Source organism: Balaenoptera musculus, chromosome 3 (assembly GCF_009873245.2).
Source record: "Balaenoptera musculus isolate JJ_BM4_2016_0621 chromosome 3, mBalMus1.pri.v3, whole genome shotgun sequence".
Classification (NCBI taxonomy): domain Eukaryota; kingdom Metazoa; phylum Chordata; class Mammalia; order Artiodactyla; family Balaenopteridae; genus Balaenoptera; species Balaenoptera musculus.
The window spans coordinates 60,545,356-60,566,844 of record NC_045787.1 but is presented as its reverse complement, the minus strand read 5'-3'; the positions used below and the strand labels follow the sequence as shown (position 1 = coordinate 60,566,844).

Genomic DNA, 21,489 nt, shown 5'->3' with positions numbered 1-21,489 from the left:
TAACGAATGAAGATTAAAACCCACCTAGATGCTTTGGAGTTTTCAGTGGCAGAAATAAATATTTTGAAGAAGAAAATCAATGCTGTTGTTTTTAGTAATGTGTATTATTGTATGATCCTTGAAAATAATTTTTCTTTATATTGGCATAAGGGAAAAAAGAAGCAGGACTTAAAATCATTCTAAAATGTTACCTGACGTATTATTTGATGTATTGCTTTTGTTCATGTATATGCACTGTTGTAAGAGCTCTAAACCGTGTAGACTTTAAATGATGGTAAAGTACATTTTGCTTTAGCGAGACCTTTCTGTAGTTAGAGGAATACTTCAAAAATATTTGTAATAATTTACATTAACAATAAGATATAAACTCCTTTGGTAGATTACAAGTTATCTGAAGGCAGGGACTAGACTGTCTGTCTTGGCTGTGTTACTTCCATTGCTTAGCACAGAATCTGTTAAAAATTCTATACACATGTATTGAATGAATGAATGATTGAATAAGTGAACAAAAATGTTTTGGCAAAAAAGTTTTGGCCTTCAATTTGAGAGGTTTAATGTAAAAAAAAGTACACATTATAAAGGTAAGTAACGGTGACCCAGATACATCTATTTAATACCTTCCTTAATCCTTGTTGGTCTTTAATTGTTTATAATGCTACTCAGTACTGTGCCTTATTTTTTCTTTTTTCTTTTCTTTTTTTTTTTTAAGGTTACGCATCTTTTCTGAATCTCTAACCGAACTGTGAATACCTCAGGCTTAGGGATCTAGTCCATGGGTATCCACATTTCAAAAATATAGTAGACTGAATAAGCAAATTTGTGGTGGAGGAAGCCCTAATTATGTGCAGAAATGGTTGAATTCTTAGTCTCCCCAAAGGAAAACAGAAAAGAAAGTAAATGAATTCTTTTCAACCCTAAAGAGCAAGAGCCTGAAAATATCATTTATAGATTTTAACGAATACCTTTGGCAAAAGAAGTCTGATGCAACCCAGTGTTGAAATATAAAGTACCTAGTACAATGCCTGTCACAAACTACATCTCAGAAAGGCTAATCTATCACAAGCCCATTGACAATTTCAGAGCTAAGCATGTATTGTTCAGGCATTTCTTTTTCTTAAATCAACTTGTTTAAAAATTATTTTCGAGAATGTTTGTACATTTTCTACCAAAGAGCCACATTAGATTTTTTTTTAATTAATTTATTTATTTATGGCTGTGTTGGGTCTTCCACATTAGATTTTTATGTTAGCAAAAAGTTGTCAGATTATAAAATTTACTTTTAAATTTTCTTCTGAAGGTCTTTTATAATCTCTAAATAAAAAATATTTTAAAATAACAGTTTGCATGGTGGAGAAGAAATACCACGTGCCAACTAAAATAAAAATTTTGATTCAAAAAAAAAATTTCACATAACCATATAGAAGCTTATTTTGATTTTTTTTTTTCTTGGAAGACTAAGCAAAGGAAAAACTGTTTGTTTTGAAATGTTAAAAACTACTTCATAGATTTTTTAACTAGAACATGCAATAAATGAAATATTTATTATTTTGTAGGAGAAAGAAAACAAAACAAAGCAAGATAGAAATCCTCTTACCAAAGATGTTTCACTTCTAGATCTAGATGATTGTAAGTATTGAAATTTAAATTTTTTCTTCTGTGCTTACTAATAGTATTTTTCATTTTTATAATCTCTTTCATTTACATGTCTCAAAATAATCAACAACTATTATGAAAGACTTATAGATGTGATTAGGCAAGAAAATTTTAAAAGTTATTTCTATTAGTATTTTTTTCCATCATTCAGTATATCAGTTTTGTATCACCTGAATAAATATAATTGGTCAAATAAAAGTGCACCAAATTCATTTTAAGATTTTTTGCTTTAGTAATTTATACTTGCTTTAGCAAGTAATTATCTGTATCTCACAACTTCTACATTTTTAAATGTTGATTATGGAGATCAAGACGTCTAACTTAAGGAGGTAGAGAATTAGGAACGTAATTGGAAATGTAAAGGACACCACCGTCTTCTACTTGCCACACTTAGGGCGGGAACAGAAACGAGTACAAACCTTTTGGAATACAGTGTAATTTATACGTATCAATATTTTAACTGCAAAAAATCCTTGTCCCAGCAAATTTACTTCTAAGAACTTAGAATCCTACAGATATGCCCACCCAGTATGCAAAGATGTATATGCAGCTCCCTTTAAATTCTCCTGCATTGTGAGAAAGAGATAGAACTAACTTTGTTGGTAGGTAGATTTTGCATTAGAGGAAGAGTAACAACACATGAGATTTCTGCATATTAAACTACTGTCATTTTGCAATATAGTTTTCCTATGCTAGAGGTGAGTTATGTATTTATGTCTTACTCTGTCATAGAGCTGTTCTATTTATATTGTTTACCTGGCCTATTTCCAATAGTCATGGCAAATTCCTACTGTAGAGAAATTAAAATATATAATACTGAGAAATACTTAACAGAGAAATTAAAGATAAAATTGGAGCCAAATTTGAATAATTTTATACCTGTTGGCAAAGATGTTAAAATTTACATCATTTCTCACCTCTTGGCTAAGATTTTTAAAGTAACATCCAGCATTGTTAGGGTTTGGAGAAGCAGGCACCCTACATTTGTTTTTCATAGGCATATAAATAAGTGCAGTTTTTTGAAGTCATTTGAGCAATATCTATCAAAACTTAAATTCCACACACCTTTTGACCTAGCATTTCTTTTCTAGGAATTTTTCCTATAGATAAACTAGCAAAATCAGATCTTCCATCCTTGTTTTAGACTCTTTAACTTAATGGCTTAATTTTACACTTAAAGTCCATATTCCTAGGTTTCTAAGACCTTGGGTGATCTGACTCCTGCCTACCTCTTATCCATACTGTTCCTCTGCATTTCTGAAATATGCCAGGCTCATTCCTGCCAAGGGCCTTTGTTCTGCTGTTTCCCCTGCTAAGAACACTTCTTCCAGATCTTCTGATGGCAAGCTGCTTCTTATCTTTCAAATCTCAGCTCAAAACTCACCTTCTCTTACACACTTCACGAGTCACTCTTGATTGTCTTCATGGCATTTTTCACTATATGAAATTATCTTAATTATTTATATTACTTGTTTATTGTCTGTCTTGCTCACTGTTATTCCTAGTACCTAGGACAACACCTGGCAGATAGTGGGTACCCAGTAAATATTTGTTGAATTAATAAAATATGCAAAGGTATGTATAGAAATTTCATTGCAGCATTATTTTTACAGCAGCATCCTGAAAATAAACGAAATGTCTACCAGTGGTCTAATACAACCATTAAGAAAAGTGAGACAAATCTTTATATGCTAGTTATGTTATTATATATATGAAACATTATAAGTTAAAAATAAGACACATGTAGAGTATGACTCCACTTATGTAAAAAAGGAGGAAAAGAGGAACTGTATCCTGCACACAAACACAAATATGATTGTACATCATATATTTCTGGAAGTCTACAGAAGAAACACTTAACAGTGTTAGCTCTGGCCTCTTTGGGATATAAGACTAAATCAGGGACAGAGGAGAGAAAAATACTTTTACTTTGTATCTTTCTGTGACAATGAATATTTTACATTTATATGTGAAGTTTAAGTTTTAAATTGTAAAATAACAACAGTCAGGCATGTTTAAAATGGAATTAAGAGGAAAGGTTACAAGGTACTAGAGTGCACCAGTTCCTTTTCTCCTTGAATTTGACTCTGGATTTCCTGACAGCTAAGGAAAAAAGAGAAAATTGTAAAATTATACAATTTTTATTATTTGATTCTTTTTAAAGCTTTTTTTTAATATATAGAAACAAAGTTTTCTTAAATATTAAGTTTTAAGAATTTAAATGTAAGATTTTCATTTTAATTTTAAGGGAAATTTCATCCTAACTTATATTTAACTCAACTAATGGTATATTTCTGTTTGATTTTAATACCCGAGAACTATTTATTTTAAAATCTTTTGTAATCTTGCATTTGTCAGAAATGACACTTGAAACTTTTTTTTTTTTTTTTGGTCAATTTAGCAAATGTTTGTGGATTGTCTGATAAGTGCAAGGTACTTTGCTAGGTGCTAGAACAGATGAATAGAATTTAGTCATACTCTTCCAGAGACTAGAATCTAGCCAGACATAGATACCTGAGCTAGTAGCTATTATGTAAGAGAGATAATAGAGGTGCAAAGTATGGTTAAAATATGAGGAAAGAGACAAAAACCAATTAACAAGCTAAAAGGCCTTCTGGAAGAAGCTTAAAGATAAAAATAAGTGGAGTGTTGTGGGAGAGAAGCATTGTTGATGATGGTTCCTAAAACACTGACTTTGTTATGTGCTACTTATTAGCCTACAATAGTTCTCCATTGTCCATGGCAAGCAGTTTGTTGATCAAAACTAAAAAGTCACTCTCCAGCGGCTTGAGTTCTCTGCTGTGAGAATTAGATTAATTTTGAAGGAAGGGCAGACACACTTCTTACATTTTATCTAATCGTAATCCACAGAGATGTTTTGTTCAGTACACACTGCATACCAGGAGAACTGCAAGTCCTCAATTTATCTATGTCTTCATTCAGAAAACGTTTATTGAACACTTGCTATGATCTAGGTAATCTGCTATATACTAGAGATTCTAAATGGACGTAACATTGTCCCTCCCCTCGGAACTCTCCAGGTGTCATGGGAGAAACAGATAAGTCAGCCCTTAGATTACCACATTATAAATGAAATGAGAAAGAGATATGCACAGAATGCTGTTAGGTATTGGGGTACCTAACCCACCTAGCTGTAGCAGGATGTAACGGTGGAGCTGAGTATAAGTAAGAATTAGTCAGGCAGTTGGAGGCAAGAGAAAAGAGTGAGGAGAAAAAAGACATGGAGGAGGGAAAGAGCTTGCTACTGCCTGAAATAATCATCCTCTCTCTCTAAGGAGGCAGTATAGTTAACAGCCCTGGCAATAAATTGGCTCTACTATAAAACAGTTCTGTGATTTTAAATAAGTAACTTGATATTTCCTTGCTGCATCTGTTGAGGGGGTGTTATCAGAAGCACAGGCGTTAGTCCTGGCCTGGCCTTTAATCAGTTAAGTGAGTTAATTTGTCTCATTTTATTCATTTGTAAAATGAAAAAAGAATGGCTGAAAAGTTTCTACAGTTCCTTTAGATTTCGACATTATATGACTCTGTTTCATGGTGTCAGTTGATAATACGTTAGAAAATATTTATAGTAGGAGAATATACGGCCTAACAGTACATAGGCTTAGTGACAGAAATACACTTTATTTTTTCCAGACATAGTTTATATTTCTGAAAATTAAAATATCTTTTAGTACCTCATACCATGTGGTTGGTCTCAGTTGGATAAAGCAGCCATCATATTCTGGCATCCTTTTATAGGAAATATAAACCTATGTAATTACACTATTAGTACAACTAACTGAAGTCTTTTTAAAATTTTATCAACCAACAATAATCATGCCACAAATAAGTCTTATGATCTGTGATGTCATACTGTTGAATAAACTGTACTAGAGGCAGTAGAGTGGAGTGGCTAAGAGGACAGTGGAGCTAGATTGAGTTTGAATCCCATTTCTATTATTTACTAGCTGTGTGACTTTGGGCAAGTTACTTAATCTCTCTGTGCTTTAGTTGCTTTATCTATAAAATTGGGATAATAGTAATACTTATTAAGAATATTAAGAGGATTAAATGAGTTGATAAATGTAAAAGTACTTAAAACTGTGCTTGGCACATGATGAACATTATATTGATATAAGAGTTAGCTGTGATGGAGATGATGATGACACCACAGCAGCAAATTACATTTAAAAAGTTAAATAACTTCATATTAAACCATTATATATTATACTGGTTATATATATTATATATATATATAAAACCATTATAATGGTTATATATATTGTATATATATGTATAACCATTTTAATGGTTTTATATATATATATATACAATATATATAACCATTATATATTAAAATGGTTATATATATAACCATTATATATTAAAAGTTTTACTGAGATTTTAAAGCATAACTTTGATCAGAAGAACAATTGTATAATTACTTTATTAAATATACTTTAGTAAAGAAAGTGTTTTGTAGAAAGTTTTAAAAAGAAAAGAAAATGGATTACCATTCTGACAAATCAGCTCAGATTCTTTTCATGGGCAAATCCCTTTCCCTACAGATTGGATTGTACTGAGGTACTGTTTCATTATTTGCTTCTTTCTCTTTTTATCGTACACATTCCTTTCCTTGCCATAAATATTCTTTAACAACTTCATTTTTAATGACTGCATGGTTATCCTTTATGTTGTTGTAATAAATCCTATTTAACAAGTTTACTGTTGTTGGAAATTAAACTATTGTTCAATTAACTACTATTGTTTCCATTTTTACTGTCATAATCAGTGAGCAACACACATCTTCATAAGTGTATTATTGCATTATCTCCATGACTCTATCCTTAAGATAAATTCCCAGGAGTAGAATTGCCGGGAAAAAGGCTTTGAAGAATTCTACCGTCTAAAATTGCCTTCCACAAAGTTGGTACCAACTTACACAGTAGTAATATGAGAGTGCCAGATTCCTTTTATCCTTACCAGTCTAGATTTTGTATTTAAAAATTACCTTTGCCAATTTGATAGGTGGAAATGTTATCTAATTTTAATTTGTATGTCATGTTATTAAAAAAAAAAAAAAACTACATAGAGTCATTTTGTTTCTTACACGTTAAGTTGCCACAGTCAACTGGCTGCAGAATCCAATTTAGGATAAACCTTCAGTGCCAACTTTCATCTTGCCAGACCTGTTAACAGATGTGTAATCATTTGTTTAATGCCAGAGCCTCTGCCTTCTGAAATGATACTAAAAGCTTATCTTTTTTTTTTTTTTTAAGAGTCAAGCTTACCTTTGGTGTGAATTTTTCTTCTCTTGTCTTTTTCTTCTCTATGTCTTTAGCCAAACTAGAGTTGAAATCAGAGGCTATTTCTTACTCAATTTTTATTCCTTATATGATCATCTAATATTTTGGATGGATGGATAGACAAACAAATGAACAAACATGCACTTAGAACCCACCAGAAAAGTTACATGTTGCATGGAAAGGCAACACATTTTGATTCAATTAGAAGAACCAATCTCTAGTCCTGTAGTGGTTCTACCATTCACTTGTTTTATGATCTTGCAAGTCTTAATCTCCCTGTGCCTCAGTTTACAATGTCTTTATATAAATACCCTTTCTGCCTGCTCACTGCCATTATCTTACTTCAGTCCTTGTCACATCATGCCTAAACTATTGTAAATTCCTCCTCACTGCCGGCCCGAGTGCTCTTTCCAGTTCTTTAGCCTGTCTCTTACACTGGCCTCTGACTAATCATCCTGCAGTACCGTATGTCATATCATTCCTCTTCTTGGTAGATTTTTCACAGTTCTCCTTGGTGTATAGGATAAATCCAACCCTCTTAGCTTTACAGTTTCCCACCTCTCAGCCTTTGTTTACATGATCTCATTCAGTAACTAACCAGCTTCAGTAAGTAACCAGCTTCTTCCTTTCTTCTTATTTGAATTCTACCCTTACTTAAAAACTGGGCTTCATTCCCTCCTACTCACCAAGCCTTCTCTTACCACCCTATCCCCATTGATTCTTTTTTTTTTTTCCGATTCCCTATGGCACTTGCTAATTGTTAGTGGTTTTCAACATATGTCTAAGGAGACCTGGGCATTTGTAGCAATGCTTCACACTAAGGGCACACTCCTTTAGGAGTGCAAGGGAGCAACCAACGGCTCCACTCCCTCCTCCACCCAGTCTCCACTCTGCTTTTTTTATTGTGTATGTTGAGATTTTATTTAAGATTTCCTTTGATATTTTTCTTCTTTTGGCAGTATCACTTATGGACTGTATTTTTTTTTCTTCAATCATGAGTATCTTTTTTTCTCAATTAGGTTTTAAATCACTTGAAGACAAGGACTGTATCTTGAACTTCTTTGTCTCTCCCTTGCTCTCTTGTTCAAGAAATATTTATTGCTAACTTTATGAATTAACATCTGTTCTGCCTAGCTTACAAGATATTGTGAGACTAAAGTGAGAAAAACATGCTTTGAAAAGTGATGTCATGTGAAGTAAACGTTACTTCCTTTATAGTATCGTTTTAGCCTGAGAACTTGTTGGAAGCTAAAACTTTTTCCGCATTTGAATTTTATTTCATTCAACAAACAGTTGAGCAATTACTAAGCACTAAAAGTTAATGTGTCAAAGTCTGCTCACACAGACCAGTAGAAATGAAAATATGTAAAGACACAAATTTGTATTACAAGAGAAGTATGGTTGTAGAAGTGTGTCCAGGTATATCTGTGGAACAAATGAGGCACATATAAGCTGTGTTTAAGTGAGTCAGGCTGTGCTTTCCCTCTAAGTGGTATCTTACTGGGTAGAGGTTGCAAGGTGAGCAAGGCAAAGACGTACCTTCTACGTACGATATACAGGGTTCAAAGACATGAAACAAGATCTTGGGAACTCTTATTTGGTAGAACTAGAACATAGGAGTGGCTGATGAAATTGGAGATGAAATTGGCTGATGAAATTGGCTAGACCTGCCCAGTATGGTGGCCACTGGCCACATGTAGCTCTTTAAGTTAATTAAAATTTTAAATGCAGTTCTTTGGTCATACTAACCACATTTCAAGAGCACATTCGGTATATGCGCTAGTGGCCATCATGTTGGACATACAGCCACAGAACATTTCCATCATCACAGAAAGTTCTATTGGACAGTGCTGAGCTAGATCATAGAGGACCTTGTGTATTTAATTAAGGAGTTGGACTTTTATCTTGTAGGCAATTGTGAGCCTTTGAAGAGTCTTAAGCAAGGGAGTAACATGATCAGATTTGCATTTACAAAAGATTTTCAAATTTTTTTAGAATCAAACATTTCTATATAGCACATAGCTTTTGCTGACAAAGTATAATTAGAAGGGAATTAGGTAGTTTGGGCCCCTTATAATTATTACAGTGAAGAATAAAATAGAGAAAGGATTTAATAAGCACCCTTTTAAGACTTATAACTCAACTGGAGAACTCTCTTGAAAGCTTGTTATTTTTACATTAGTCTGAAAAAATGTTTCTTTACCTTCCTCTTTTAGTGAAGTTACTGGGTGATTAATGTTAGTGATAATGTTAGGTGATAAAAATTTTCAAAAACTATTACTCAAGATATTTATATTCTTATTTTGTTATAGGATTTGCCATTATGTTTTGAAAGCTAAGACTAACTGCCATGACTTGATAATAACTTGCCTAAATCAAGATGTTAAATAGAATTGTCATAGATTTATTAATCAAAGTAATTTAATTAGATTTACTAGCAAAATAAAAATGTTGCTTTTAGTAATATGAATTAAATTTTCATGCATATTTGCTAATTTGAGCCTTTTCTTATAGTTAACCCAGCGTCCACTCCAGTTGTACTTCCCACCCCAGCTCTTTCTCCAAGCTTGATAGCTGATCTTGAAGGTTTAAACTTGTCAGCTTCTTCATCAGTCATCAGTGTAAGTAATTTTCAAAATACATTAGCTCAGTTTTCAAGTGATGCCATTGCATCTTTTTTATTAAAATGCAAATAATTGAAGTAGATTCTTAGTCTCAAACAGTTCTTCCTCTAACAAGTCTGTTTCAAATCTGACCTTTTAATTTTGTGAACTTTTTTTTAATCTTTTTAAAAAAAATTTTATTAGAGTATAGTTGATTTAAATGTTGTGTTAGTTTCAGGTGTACAGCAAAGTGAATCAGTTATACATATATCCTTTAATTTGCTCTATCCAAACCATTATCATCTCAATTTACTTCTCCTTATTATCCACATTTACTTATCATGTGTACATTTTTCTCTGGTACTGTTATATATCTCTAACATACAAGGGTTCTTTGCCGCATTGAATTAGTTTATATACATAGATTCTGCCATAAAAATTGTTGTCTACATTAACAGACTTTCATTCCCATAATCATTCTATTCCTACAACACTGTTCTTTTATCATAGGCTACTAAAAATACCTGACTGTTTTCATTTAAAAATTCAATATTGTATTTCTCTTTACATTATCTTCATACATTTATTTACATGCCTTGGTGTCTCTAAAAAAATTCTTTAATGTTATTTATAGGGTATGACTTGGAATGAGGCAAGAGGCTTGCCTGTCTCAAAATAATGCCAAAACCATCAGCCTGTCATAGTATCTGAAACTGCAATAATCTTTTTTGTGTTAGCATGATATATCCACTAACCTTTCACTCTAAATCAAGCATGTTGCCTAAGATGCATAATCTGTCGATATGCTTGACCTCCTATTAATTTGATGTCAGAAATCTGACAAACTAAGAGATAGAACAGTAAGTTCTGATGGGCACACAGGTAGCTTGAATAGATCTGGTGTATCAGTGGTTCCCAGGGCTGGTAGGGCATTGCAGGGTACATGATTGGTGATCTGAGCTGCCCGGGAGCATAGAGCTGCTTCTGCCAGAGGTAAGAAAGAAAAGTACCTAATTCTTGCGCAGTGTTACAAAAAAATTCCCCCTTCAAAGCAAATGTGATATCAGGGCTGTGCAACGAAATACTCAAAAGAGCTACGTGCATTTCTGTTCAGCTTTGGTCAGCTCAGTTAGAAAGTATAGGCAAAAACTCTTAAGCTTATAATGTTTTTCAATTGTAGAACGTGATTATCTCTTGACTGCTCAGAAATGAGTATGAACAGTATTTGGGATTTTAGTTTGTCCTTCTTGTTGCTAAAAGGAAAAGACACATTGGAAGAGATGGGGGAAAAGCAGTTAAGTCTTTCATTTATTTAAGTAATAAATATTTATTGAGCATTTGTAGTAGGCTGTAAAGAGAAAGTGGTAATCAAAAAATCTATAGTGAAGCGTAGTCAGTCTTTGAGGGGAAAGGAAGCCCCTAAAAACCTGGGAGACAATAAGGTCTGAATAACTTGGGTTTGATATCAGATGACCAGGATGCAGATCCCTGCTTTGCCACTTACTAGCTTTGTGACCTTGGGCAAATTGGTAAGTAACTTTTCTGCACCTCAGTTTCCTATGAATATAATATCTACCTCACAGGATTCTTGTGAGATTAATGAGATAATAAATATGAAGCTCTTACAACAGTGACTGGCACGTTGTCATCACTCAATAACTATTAGCTAATATTTTTGGAAGTGATATGATATGTGATAATGGACCCTGAGTAGACTCTTATAGTTTATTAGCTATAAGAAGAATACAGTTGAGATTAGAAAAGCTTGTAGTAAGTTTTCATTCATCACAGAGTAATTGAAGGATTCACCTTTTTATCCTAAAGAAAACATTTATTGGGATGGTCTTTTCAAAGGAAAAGAAAAGCACTCTATCCAAAGAGTATGCAAAAAAGGAACTGCCAGAGACTTCCCTGGTGGCACAGTGGTTAAAAATCCGCCTGCCAATGTAGGCGACATGGGTTCGAGCCCTGGTCCGGGAAGATCCCACATGCCATGGAGCAACGAAGCCCATGCGCCACAACTACTGAGCCCACGCTCTAAAGCCCACGTGCCACAACTACTGAAGCCTGTGCGCCTAGAGCCCATGCTCCGCAACAAGACAGGCCACCGCAATGAGAAGCCCGTGCACCGCAACGAAGAGTAGCCCCTGCTCGCCACAACTAGAGAAAGCCTGCGTGCAGCAACGAAGACCCAACACAGCCAAAAATAAATAAATAAATAAATAAAAATAAATAAATTTATTAAAAAAGAACTGCCAAGTGAAGAGAATCACAACATTCACCCCCAAAAGCCAACAAAATGATCAAACAAGTAGTAGTAATAAGAATGGCAACCAGAAATTCACCAGCAACAGTTAAATAAGGAAACAGAACTTTAAACAAAGAAAAAAGTGAAACTTTGAAAAGTAGAACCTGTAGAGATAAATTGAATATTCTGGTGCAGAATGTCATGACTCCTGATCTCACCTCCAGCTCTCAAAATGGTACTTTAAAAAGACGAATCAGACAAATTGTATGTTTTCTCATTATGTGTACAAATTTAGAAAGAAGTAGACTAAAGACATCAGAGGAAATAAAAGTCCTCAAAAATTAAAACCCCCAATAATGGTATGGGACCTCAACAAATATAGGGGTCTTTTGGATCCTAAAATGAAATTTAGGATCCAAAGATGAGTACATCCATAATTTAAAAATCAACATGTTGCCCTAATCAATAGAAAGAAGAAATAAAAGTAATTTATAATACATAGTACATTGATACATAAAATGCTTGACCATGACTACATTATAAATGTAGTGAAGTAGTTAAATGACGCTGGCGGCTATAAATGCAAATTGATAGAGGTGTATTATTGTATTAGCAACTCAACTACCATGGGTCGTGGTATAACATAATTTTCCAAAACATCAAACAGTTTTTCTGGTAGTTATTCCTGGAAAATTGAGTACATTAAAACCTTGCAATGACCCACCCCACCCCCCAAGAAAACTACTTTGTACTGGTATGAAAAGTGTTCTAGGACCAGGTGAACAGGTTTTCACCTCATGAATGTCCAACAAGACATTTGAAAGTTGTGAGGAACGTGGTATAATTTTTATTGGATGAATCTGCACTGTTCATTGCAGAGCATCTGGCATCCCTGGCTTTCACCCATTAAAGCTGGTAGCATCCTTTACCGTCCCTTCCCCCAGTCATGTGTCAACTGCAAACATTCAAAGCAGTGTAATGTAGCAGTTAAAAGCACAGGCCCTTGAGCCAGACAGCCTGCTTTCAAATCAGAGCTCTGCCACTTTACAAAATGAGAGACCTTGGGTGGGCCATTTTACCTCTTGGTGCCTCGGATTTTTTCATCTGTAAAATAAAAATAATAATGCTACCTATCTCACAGAATTGTTGTTAGCGTTAAATGAGTCAACATATATGAAATGCTTATAACAGTACCTGATACATGTTAAACGCTACGTATTTCCTGATATTATTTTTTATTACATTGTTATTACAGCTTTGAAAAGGAAAGAAAGTATGACTCAAGAAAATTGTGTTATTTTTCTCTGTAAAGGGTACACATAGATATTCTCAAACAGGAAAATAACTGTCAGTCCTTCTTTAAAGAAAAAAAGGGAGTTGGGGATACTGCTTTACCAGTTAAAGGATGAGTCAAAATAAGAGAGTCAATATCAATGGGAAATATGGTCACAGACTTAAGGGTAAATGATAAAATTAAAATAGTATAAGAAATCGAAACTACTAGTATAGCTGAGGAGAAGAAAGGATGCATGTTAATCATTTCATTTTTCATAGTAGGAAATTAATCAGTAATATGCAAAATTGAAACAGCTTTTGTTTTTTAATGAGTCTCAAATCTCTTAATAGTTTGTATGTTCTCAGAGAACATTTATCTGAAGTTTTGTAGGATTTTTTTTTAGATTTATTTTAGCTTTTCTTCAATTCAATTAAAGTAAGATTATAATCCCATTCTACAGGATAATTTGTTTCTCTGTGCATCTGTCTATTCATCCATACTTACAGAGATGTTAACCATGGTTAACAGTATTTTTGGTGATAGGATTTTTGGATGATTTGTTGCTTTCTTTTTTGTACTTTTCTATAATGTTTAAGTGTTTTAAAATAAATACTAATTAACTTTTTAAAGTAAAGTTATTACTGTAAAAATAAGCAGAAATACAAAACAGGCAAAATTAAGTTATGGTATTAGATGTCAGAATAGTGATGACCTTCAGGAGAGTTAATGATTGAAAAGGAGCACAGAGGAGCTTCTGGGGTGCTGATAATGTTCTGATTTTGATCTAGATGCTGGTACATGGGTATATTTAGTTTATGAAAAAAATCTTTGAGCTTTGCCCTTAAGATATGTTTATTTTTCTGTATGTATATTATACTTCAATAAGACATTTTTTTCAGTGGATAAAAGATACAACACTCGTAAAAGAGGAATTATAGATAATATGTACATGAAAATATTCAGTAGTGGTGATGAACAAATGCAAATTTAAAGAACCAGTTTGCCTGTGACATCGGCAAAAATTATAAAAACCATTGTCCATTGTTGGTGAGGGATGCAGTGAAACAGGCATTATATACACTGCTCCACTGATGACAGTCTAAATTAGGACGTCATTCTGGATGGCAATTTGGCCATCTATATATAGAGTCATCAAAATATACATACTGTTTGACCCAGTAATCTCACGTTTAGATTTTTCTTCTAAGGAAATAATTAGAAATACAAAGATTTATGTGCATGGTTGTTTGTAACCACAGTGTCTAGTGATAGGAGAATGATGGTTACATCAAGTATGGCAGAGTCAAATTAAAGAATGTTGTATAATCTTTAAGATGTTTTTATTAAATCTTTGAATGAGGTGGGGAAATGTGGTATAAAATTAAGTGGCGAAACAGAATCCAAAATATCATTTATTTTATCTCAATTTTATAAAATTGTATACTCACACTGTGTTTTTAAAATGTAAGGAAAATGAAAGAATAGAAGGAAATGTGTTATACTGTTAACAGAGGTTTTCTGAGTGATGAGATTATGGATGATTTATATTCTTCTTTATATTTTTCAATATTTTCCAGAGTTTCTCTAGTCAAGGTGTAATATATATATTATCCAAAAAGCAGCCATTTTTTAATAGACAGGGTAAGCACGTATATGAATGAGTAAGATTCCTTTTTATTGACATCTAATGTTTAATGTCTGTCTTTCTGAATCAATACTACTAATTATATTGAGCAAGTCATTTGGTTTTCTCAACTCTAAAATGATGGCAAGGTAGATCTCCATGTTTCCTTTTAACTCTAATATTCTGTGAATCTATGGAATTTTGAAGCAGTGAAATTAGTTATGCCGGGATGATTTGAACATTCGTGAAAATAAATAGATGAAACGTTTTTTAGCTTATATTATGACTTCTGTTTCATAGATGATTTTTGTTTATTTCAGTGAGTTATTAAGTTTATTTTCTTTATGTGTTTGGTACAATATGGGTAGGTTTTATTTTTTGAAATTACCAAAATATTTACAGTGAAATCCAAAAAACAGTTCCTTTTTCACACTAAATATTTTTCAAATGAAAAATTTCACTATTCGTTTTTACCCTTTGAATTGTATATTCAGAACACAGAGATTTTTAAAGCATAATTTCTAGTAAATATTATAATCATTGTAATGAAAGACCTTATTTTTTCAAACTGTATGATACAGGTGACATTTAAACACAGTATTTATTTCAGTCTTCCATGAGACTAATTGGCAATTGACCTAGAGATGGCCAAAAATAAACATTTTAGTTCTTGCTATAGTGTTTCAGTGAACAAACTGAAGTTTTAGTGAGTTACTAGTGATTTTTTTTTTACTAGATTATTGTTAGGCTAAGAGTTTCTAAATTGTTACATATCAAACCCCAGGAACTCAGAAATAGCAATCCTCAGAATATTAGGCTTCTGGAGAGGATGAGAAAAGAAGGGGAGGGAGAAATTTTGCATATAAGAGTAAATGTGAAATAAGAATAAATTGTTCACCTCTGTTATTAGAAATGTTGGAGTATTGGAGAAACAGTTGTTTAATGTGACTAAAGTATAGCACATATAGGTTGGAATAACCAAGTCTGATGCTGGAGAAGTATGTTGGTGACATACTGTCATGAGAAAATTATAGTAATGATTTCTTTTTCATGTCTTGGTACATATAGAAAAGTGGTAATACTTGTAGTGTGCTCTGGGGTAAACAGGGATGCTGCAGGAGATGGAAGGCACCCACCCCAGGAGCTGCAGTCACCACAGGTGCCACCTGACTTTTCTGAGGTTAATGGCAGAGGCGGTAGCACAGCATACCTCTAACCCGTCTGTGGTACATTAGTGAGGAAGCACTGACTTAGCTGCCATAATATAACCAATTTGATCCTCATGGATCACAGTCTCTAAGTGGAATTTAACTTAGGAGGCTGCAGGAAGGTTCATTAAGAAAAGCAGTCTGGGGCTTCCCTGGTGGCGCAGTGGTTGAGAATCTGCCTGCTAATGCAGGGGACACGGGTTCGAGCCCTGGTCTGGGAAGATCCCACATGCCACGGAGCAGCTGGGCCCGTGAGCCACAACTACTGAGCCTGCGCGTCTGGAGCCTGTGCCCCGCAACGGGAGGGGCCGCGATAGTGAAAGGCCCGCGCACCGCGATGAAGAGCGGTCCCCGCACCGCGATGAAGAGTGGCCCCCACTTGCCGTTAGCTAGAGAAAGCCCTCGCACGGACCGAAGACCCAACACAGCCAAAAATAAATAAATAAATAAATAAAGTAGCTAAAAAAAAAAAAAAAAAAAAAAAAAAGAAAAGCAGTCTGTATAGAGTACAGTGGTAATATATTGAGGAGTAGCAAGTAATTCCAAGAACAGTCCATGAAAGAGACACCAAGAGTTGCAAAAAGGAAACTCCAATTTAATACACTATGCTACTTGGAGGTAGCCAAACTTGATATTAGGGCAGAGTCCTCCAGACTGGTAAATCTGTCCAAGACTACTGAGGCCAACTGCAAGTTTAAGGGTTTCCTAAAACCACCCTCAAGTATGATAATTCACTAGATCAGTCACAGAACTCAGGAAAGCACTATACATAGGATTACAGTTTTATTATCGCAGTAGGGCACAAATGAGAATCAACCAAAGGAAGAGAGGGATGGAGGAGATTCTGGCTGGGTTTCAAACTCAAAGCTTCAGGGTTACCCTCCTTGCATCAAAGTTGGTTGTATATACAGGAGTACTGCCAACCAGGGAAGCTCACCAAGCTTAGAGTTTTTATTGAGGCTTTACTAAATAGGCACTGTTGACTGAATTGTTGCCTCATGGTTGAACTCACTCTCCCACCCTCCCCTCCAGGTCAGGCTGATATCAGGGGCCCAGAGCCCCAACGCTCTAATCATACGGTGGGTCTTTCTGGTGTGGCCAGCTTCCATCTTGAGTTATCTGCTTAGCAAAGCTATCTAGGGGCCCACTAGGAATCACTGTTGGCATAAAGTATCAAGTATGGTCCCCTAGGGGCCCACCGTGAATAATAAAGGCACTCCCATTACTCAGGAGATTCCAAGGGTTTGGAGGTTACTTCTCAAGAGCTAGAACAAAGTCCAGATATCTCTTTAAGTGAGACCAGATTCCTTACTACACATATGCCAATTAAGTGTTTTATTCATTCAACAAGTGTTTATTCAGGCCAGAATATGAGGAGGTGCCAAAGATATAGTTGTGTACAAGATGGGCTAGGTTCCTGCCCTCAGGGAGTTTCCAGTCGAATAAGAACAAAAGAAAAAAGAAAAATTGACTCAAAAGTGTGTAACTACGGTATACTAAGTACTTTCATTTTGTAACATAGTTTTGCCCTTTGGGTATTTCTATAGATACAAGTTGTCATTATTTCTCTGACTCTGTACATAAACACTATTATTTTATATTGGCTAAACTCCACAGTCCCTCTATACAATAGTAGCTTAAGATCTAGCAGGAGTTAACTTTTGACATTGAACACAGTTTAGAATTTAGACATCTGAACTACTTTTCCTCTAATAAGAAGTAAAAGGATAATTTTGAGTACATGCTGTTCACCTTCTGCTTTCCTTGAATTGGCACTGTGGGGCATCACTTCATCACTTAACGAAGAAATAAAGCCTCACAGTGTCACAGTAAAGACAGTAGCAACAGCAGCATTAAACTGAGGTCTGTGCATGTTATTATGGGCAGCCAGCATGGAGTTTTCCTGTGACCAGCGAAAAGATGACGCTGTTTGTCAGTAAGACCAAAAAGCCACTTAACTAAGGCCCCCCAACCCCTTCAAGGATTTACAGGTTGAAGGTAAGAAGAAAGAAACCCATATGTAATGCCCTTAGGCAGGCAGAGTGAGGCAAGGTAGAGGCATTTTTTTATACACAAGCCAATTTCACCATCTGATTAGTTCTATGAAGCTTCTTCTCTAAGGAATATAGAAAAATAGCTGGAAAGTAGGCTTATAACTTTTGCTATTGATAAAGATTGGCAACTACTGAAGTTACAACTATCCATGATTAGGAATGAGATCCTGACCCAGTTTGTATTATAGGAAGTTAATTGGAAAATCAAGAGTACCTATCAGACCTGCTTTTGGCACAGAGGTTACTTTGTCAGTTTTAAAACAGTATGAAGAAAAAACAAACCATAATTCATGATACAGAACCTGATTTTCTCAGTTTGAAACTTACCAGCATTTGGAATTATTAGGATAATTGCACATCATAGTGATGGACAGTTGTAATCGAATTTGATTTCCATTTCTCCGAAGTGGACTTTTAGGTCGGTCTTTCTCTTTTTTAAAATTGATCTAGGCTAGGGCATTTTAGTTTTGTTTTCCAGTCTGCTTGTCTTCTGCCAGAGTGCCAGCTTTCTTCTAGTTTGTCTACAAGGACAGATTGCTTTGAGAGAGTTTTTGTTGAATACAAGTGTTTTACTAAGTCATGTACCAGACATTTCATGAATATGTAGTCTCATTCCCGAAACAAATGATAATGTCTGTGATAAAGATTGTTTTCTAATATGGTAGAAGAACTATATTTTTTAAAATATATATTTTTTTACACTTTAAAAACTTAAGGTATATTTAAGCCTCAGGCTAAGAGACAAGTCCAGCTAAGATCAAATTTCCTTGACTTTAGAGGAGGAAGAAATTATAAGTTAAAATTAAAAATAATTTTGTCATTTTAAATTTGGGAAAAATCCTTTATTTGTTCTGATGAAAATGTCAGTAGTCATGGAACTGTGGTAAAAATAATGAAAAGTCACTGGCCTGGGTCTGCTTAAATTGAAAACATTTTTTAATTAAAGTTTGACAGTATTTTGTGCTTCCATCGCCCAGCCATGTCCCATCTTATTCTTTTATTCAGTTCTCTTCTGGGTATGAGTTGCTTTAATTTTTAAATTAATCTTTAAGGTATGCCATACTACTGCTTCATCTTTTTATTTCTGTGCTACTTCAGAGGTCTCATAGTTAGTAACAGACCATTATCATCTCTCCCTTTCCTAGATTATTAAAAGGAGCTACTTTTTTTTTTTTTTAATTTATTTATTTATTTATTTATTTTTGGCTGTGTTGGGTCTTCGTTTCTGTGAGGGCTTTCTCTAGTTGTGGCAAGCGGGGGCCACTCTTCATCGCGGTGCACGGGCCTCTCACTATCGTGGCCTCCCTTGTTGCGGAGCACAGGCTCCAGACGCGCAGGCTCAGTATTTGTGGCTCACGGGCCTAGTTGCTCCGCGGCATGTGGGATCCTCCCAGACCAGGGCTCGAACCTGTGTCCCCTGCATTAGCAGGCAGACTCTCAACCACTGCGCCACCAGGGAAGCCTAAAAGGAGCTACTTTTTAAAAAGATGTTGTTATTCATTTTTAATTGCAGGCTTTTTATTGTAAAAATATTTTTTATTTGGCTTAAGCAAATATATGCCAGTCTAAGAAATGAATTCTCCACAATGAAAAATCCGCTGCATCAGATGATAATTGTAGTTATTAATTAACTAGTAATTATTATGGCAAAAAAAAAAAGGTCACCATCAAAAAAAAGAAAATATGTGTATAAATTTGTAAGAAATGGAAGGATTAAAGAGGTATTGGTAGAGAAGGCCTGGGCCTTTCTTTTTCTCTTCCTTGTACTTTATGGTGAATAGTTCCTGTCCCTTGCTGTGGGTTCCCTCTTCAGAGCTGAGGCAGTTCACTTGAGAATTCTTCCCTAAGATTATGGTTTTTAGCTTTCATTTATTATAATTATATTACTACAGTAGGAAATAAGAGGTTTTAAAATATCATTTGTTTAAAGAGGATTTAATCTTTTCTGGCAATTTTATTTTCCACATTTGAAGTTGATTGAACGTTGTGTTACTATCAACTGCCATGTTGCAAATTTTGTTGCTTGTGTTGAATTGTGATATTTGCAGTGAAAAATACTGCTTTTAAGCTTTAAGATATCTTAGATTAAAATATGCATTGGCCAATCATGTATTAATTATTATTTATTCATACATCAGTCAAGTTAACTTCTGTTACCTCTGTTCCTCTTTGAAAAGCTTGCCAAAAATTTTCTGAACATAGCACAAGGCATGGTATGGAAAATTGATTTTCCATTCTATTAAGTATTATTTATTAGTATTTAACCTTTTAACATGAGGAACCTGGCCTAAACATGAAAAATATTATTGTAGTACTTAGAAAAACTTTGTTTCTCTGCAAAGGAAAAGAAAATGAATTTATCTTTAGGGCACATGCCAAACTAACACTAAGATATTAATTTATTACCAGAGAGAGGAGAACATGGAGTACAAATATAGATAAGTACAGTATATGACCCTAATATCAAAGAAAAGTAAAAGCCACTTATCTTAAAATATATCAGACACACTGTTATTCAAATCATTCAAGAATGTAATTACAGACAGCTTTTATAGGCCTATCAATAAAGGGTTATTTCTCTACATTTGCAGCTGTTCCACATTACTGAATATATAAATATCTCCCCCAAATGCTAAATTATTACTGCAGATCTACTATACACTTCTGCTAAAAAAAAAAAAAAAAAAAAATTTCAGTAAGTTCTTCTTTAACATGCATAATTTAGGTTAAGAGAGATACCAACCAAATGTAATGTGTGTATTGTCTGAATCCTGATTGAAGCAAAACAACTCTGAAAAGACATATATATATATTGACAGTCAAGGAAATATGAATACTGTATTTTACATTAAATTGGGGGAATTTTTTTTCTTTTAGGTATGGTAATAGTATTGTAAGTTTTCTTGACATGTCTTTATCTGTTAGATATACAAACCAAACTATTTGCTGATGAAATTAGATCATATCTCGAGTTTCCTTTAAGTAATTCAAAAGTAGAGCAAAAGATTAGATTGAACAGGATTGGACAAATGTTGATAACTTTTTGAAACTTAGTGATGAGCACCTAGTTTTTCTTTATATTATTCTCTGTGCTTTCGTGTACACTTGAAAGTTTTCAGAGTAAGTTTTTAAAAATACATAATTTCGGAAACTCATTTATTTCTGAAGATTTTGGCATTCATGCTTCACTGAACATGTGCCCTGCCAAAGTTATCTTGTAAATTTAAGCTAGTACATCAAAATTTGAGTTCTGTTCAGATTGTCATCTGTGAAATTAGAAGACTGTAATAGATTGTTTCTAAGGTCCCTCAGTTCTAGCTCTTTAGAAGTCTATGGGGAATAAAGTGGGAGACGGCAAGTGACTTTAGTAAACATCAGCGTTAGCGCAGGGGAAAGGTGCCTTATCGTTTATATTAGAAATATATTAAGCTAATAAAACTTTGACTCTGGGTCCCTGGAAGATAGGACAGGGCCTTTTTATTGGCCTTTCTGTTCCCAGTGCTTGATACATAAT

The 21,489-nt window shown here is 34.3% G+C and overlaps 1 protein-coding gene across 1 annotated transcript in view; it reads left to right on the top strand.

Annotated features, from left to right (window-relative positions):
• AP3B1 (adaptor related protein complex 3 subunit beta 1) overlaps window positions 1-21,489 on the top strand; it is a 267,726-nt gene that overhangs the window by 181,467 nt on the left and 64,770 nt on the right. Inside the window, exons 21-22 of the mRNA XM_036848304.1 lie at window positions 1,554-1,626; window positions 9,477-9,583. Of these exons, the coding sequence (XP_036704199.1) occupies window positions 1,554-1,626; window positions 9,477-9,583 (180 nt within the window). The remainder of the gene's footprint in view (window positions 1-1,553; window positions 1,627-9,476; window positions 9,584-21,489) is intronic.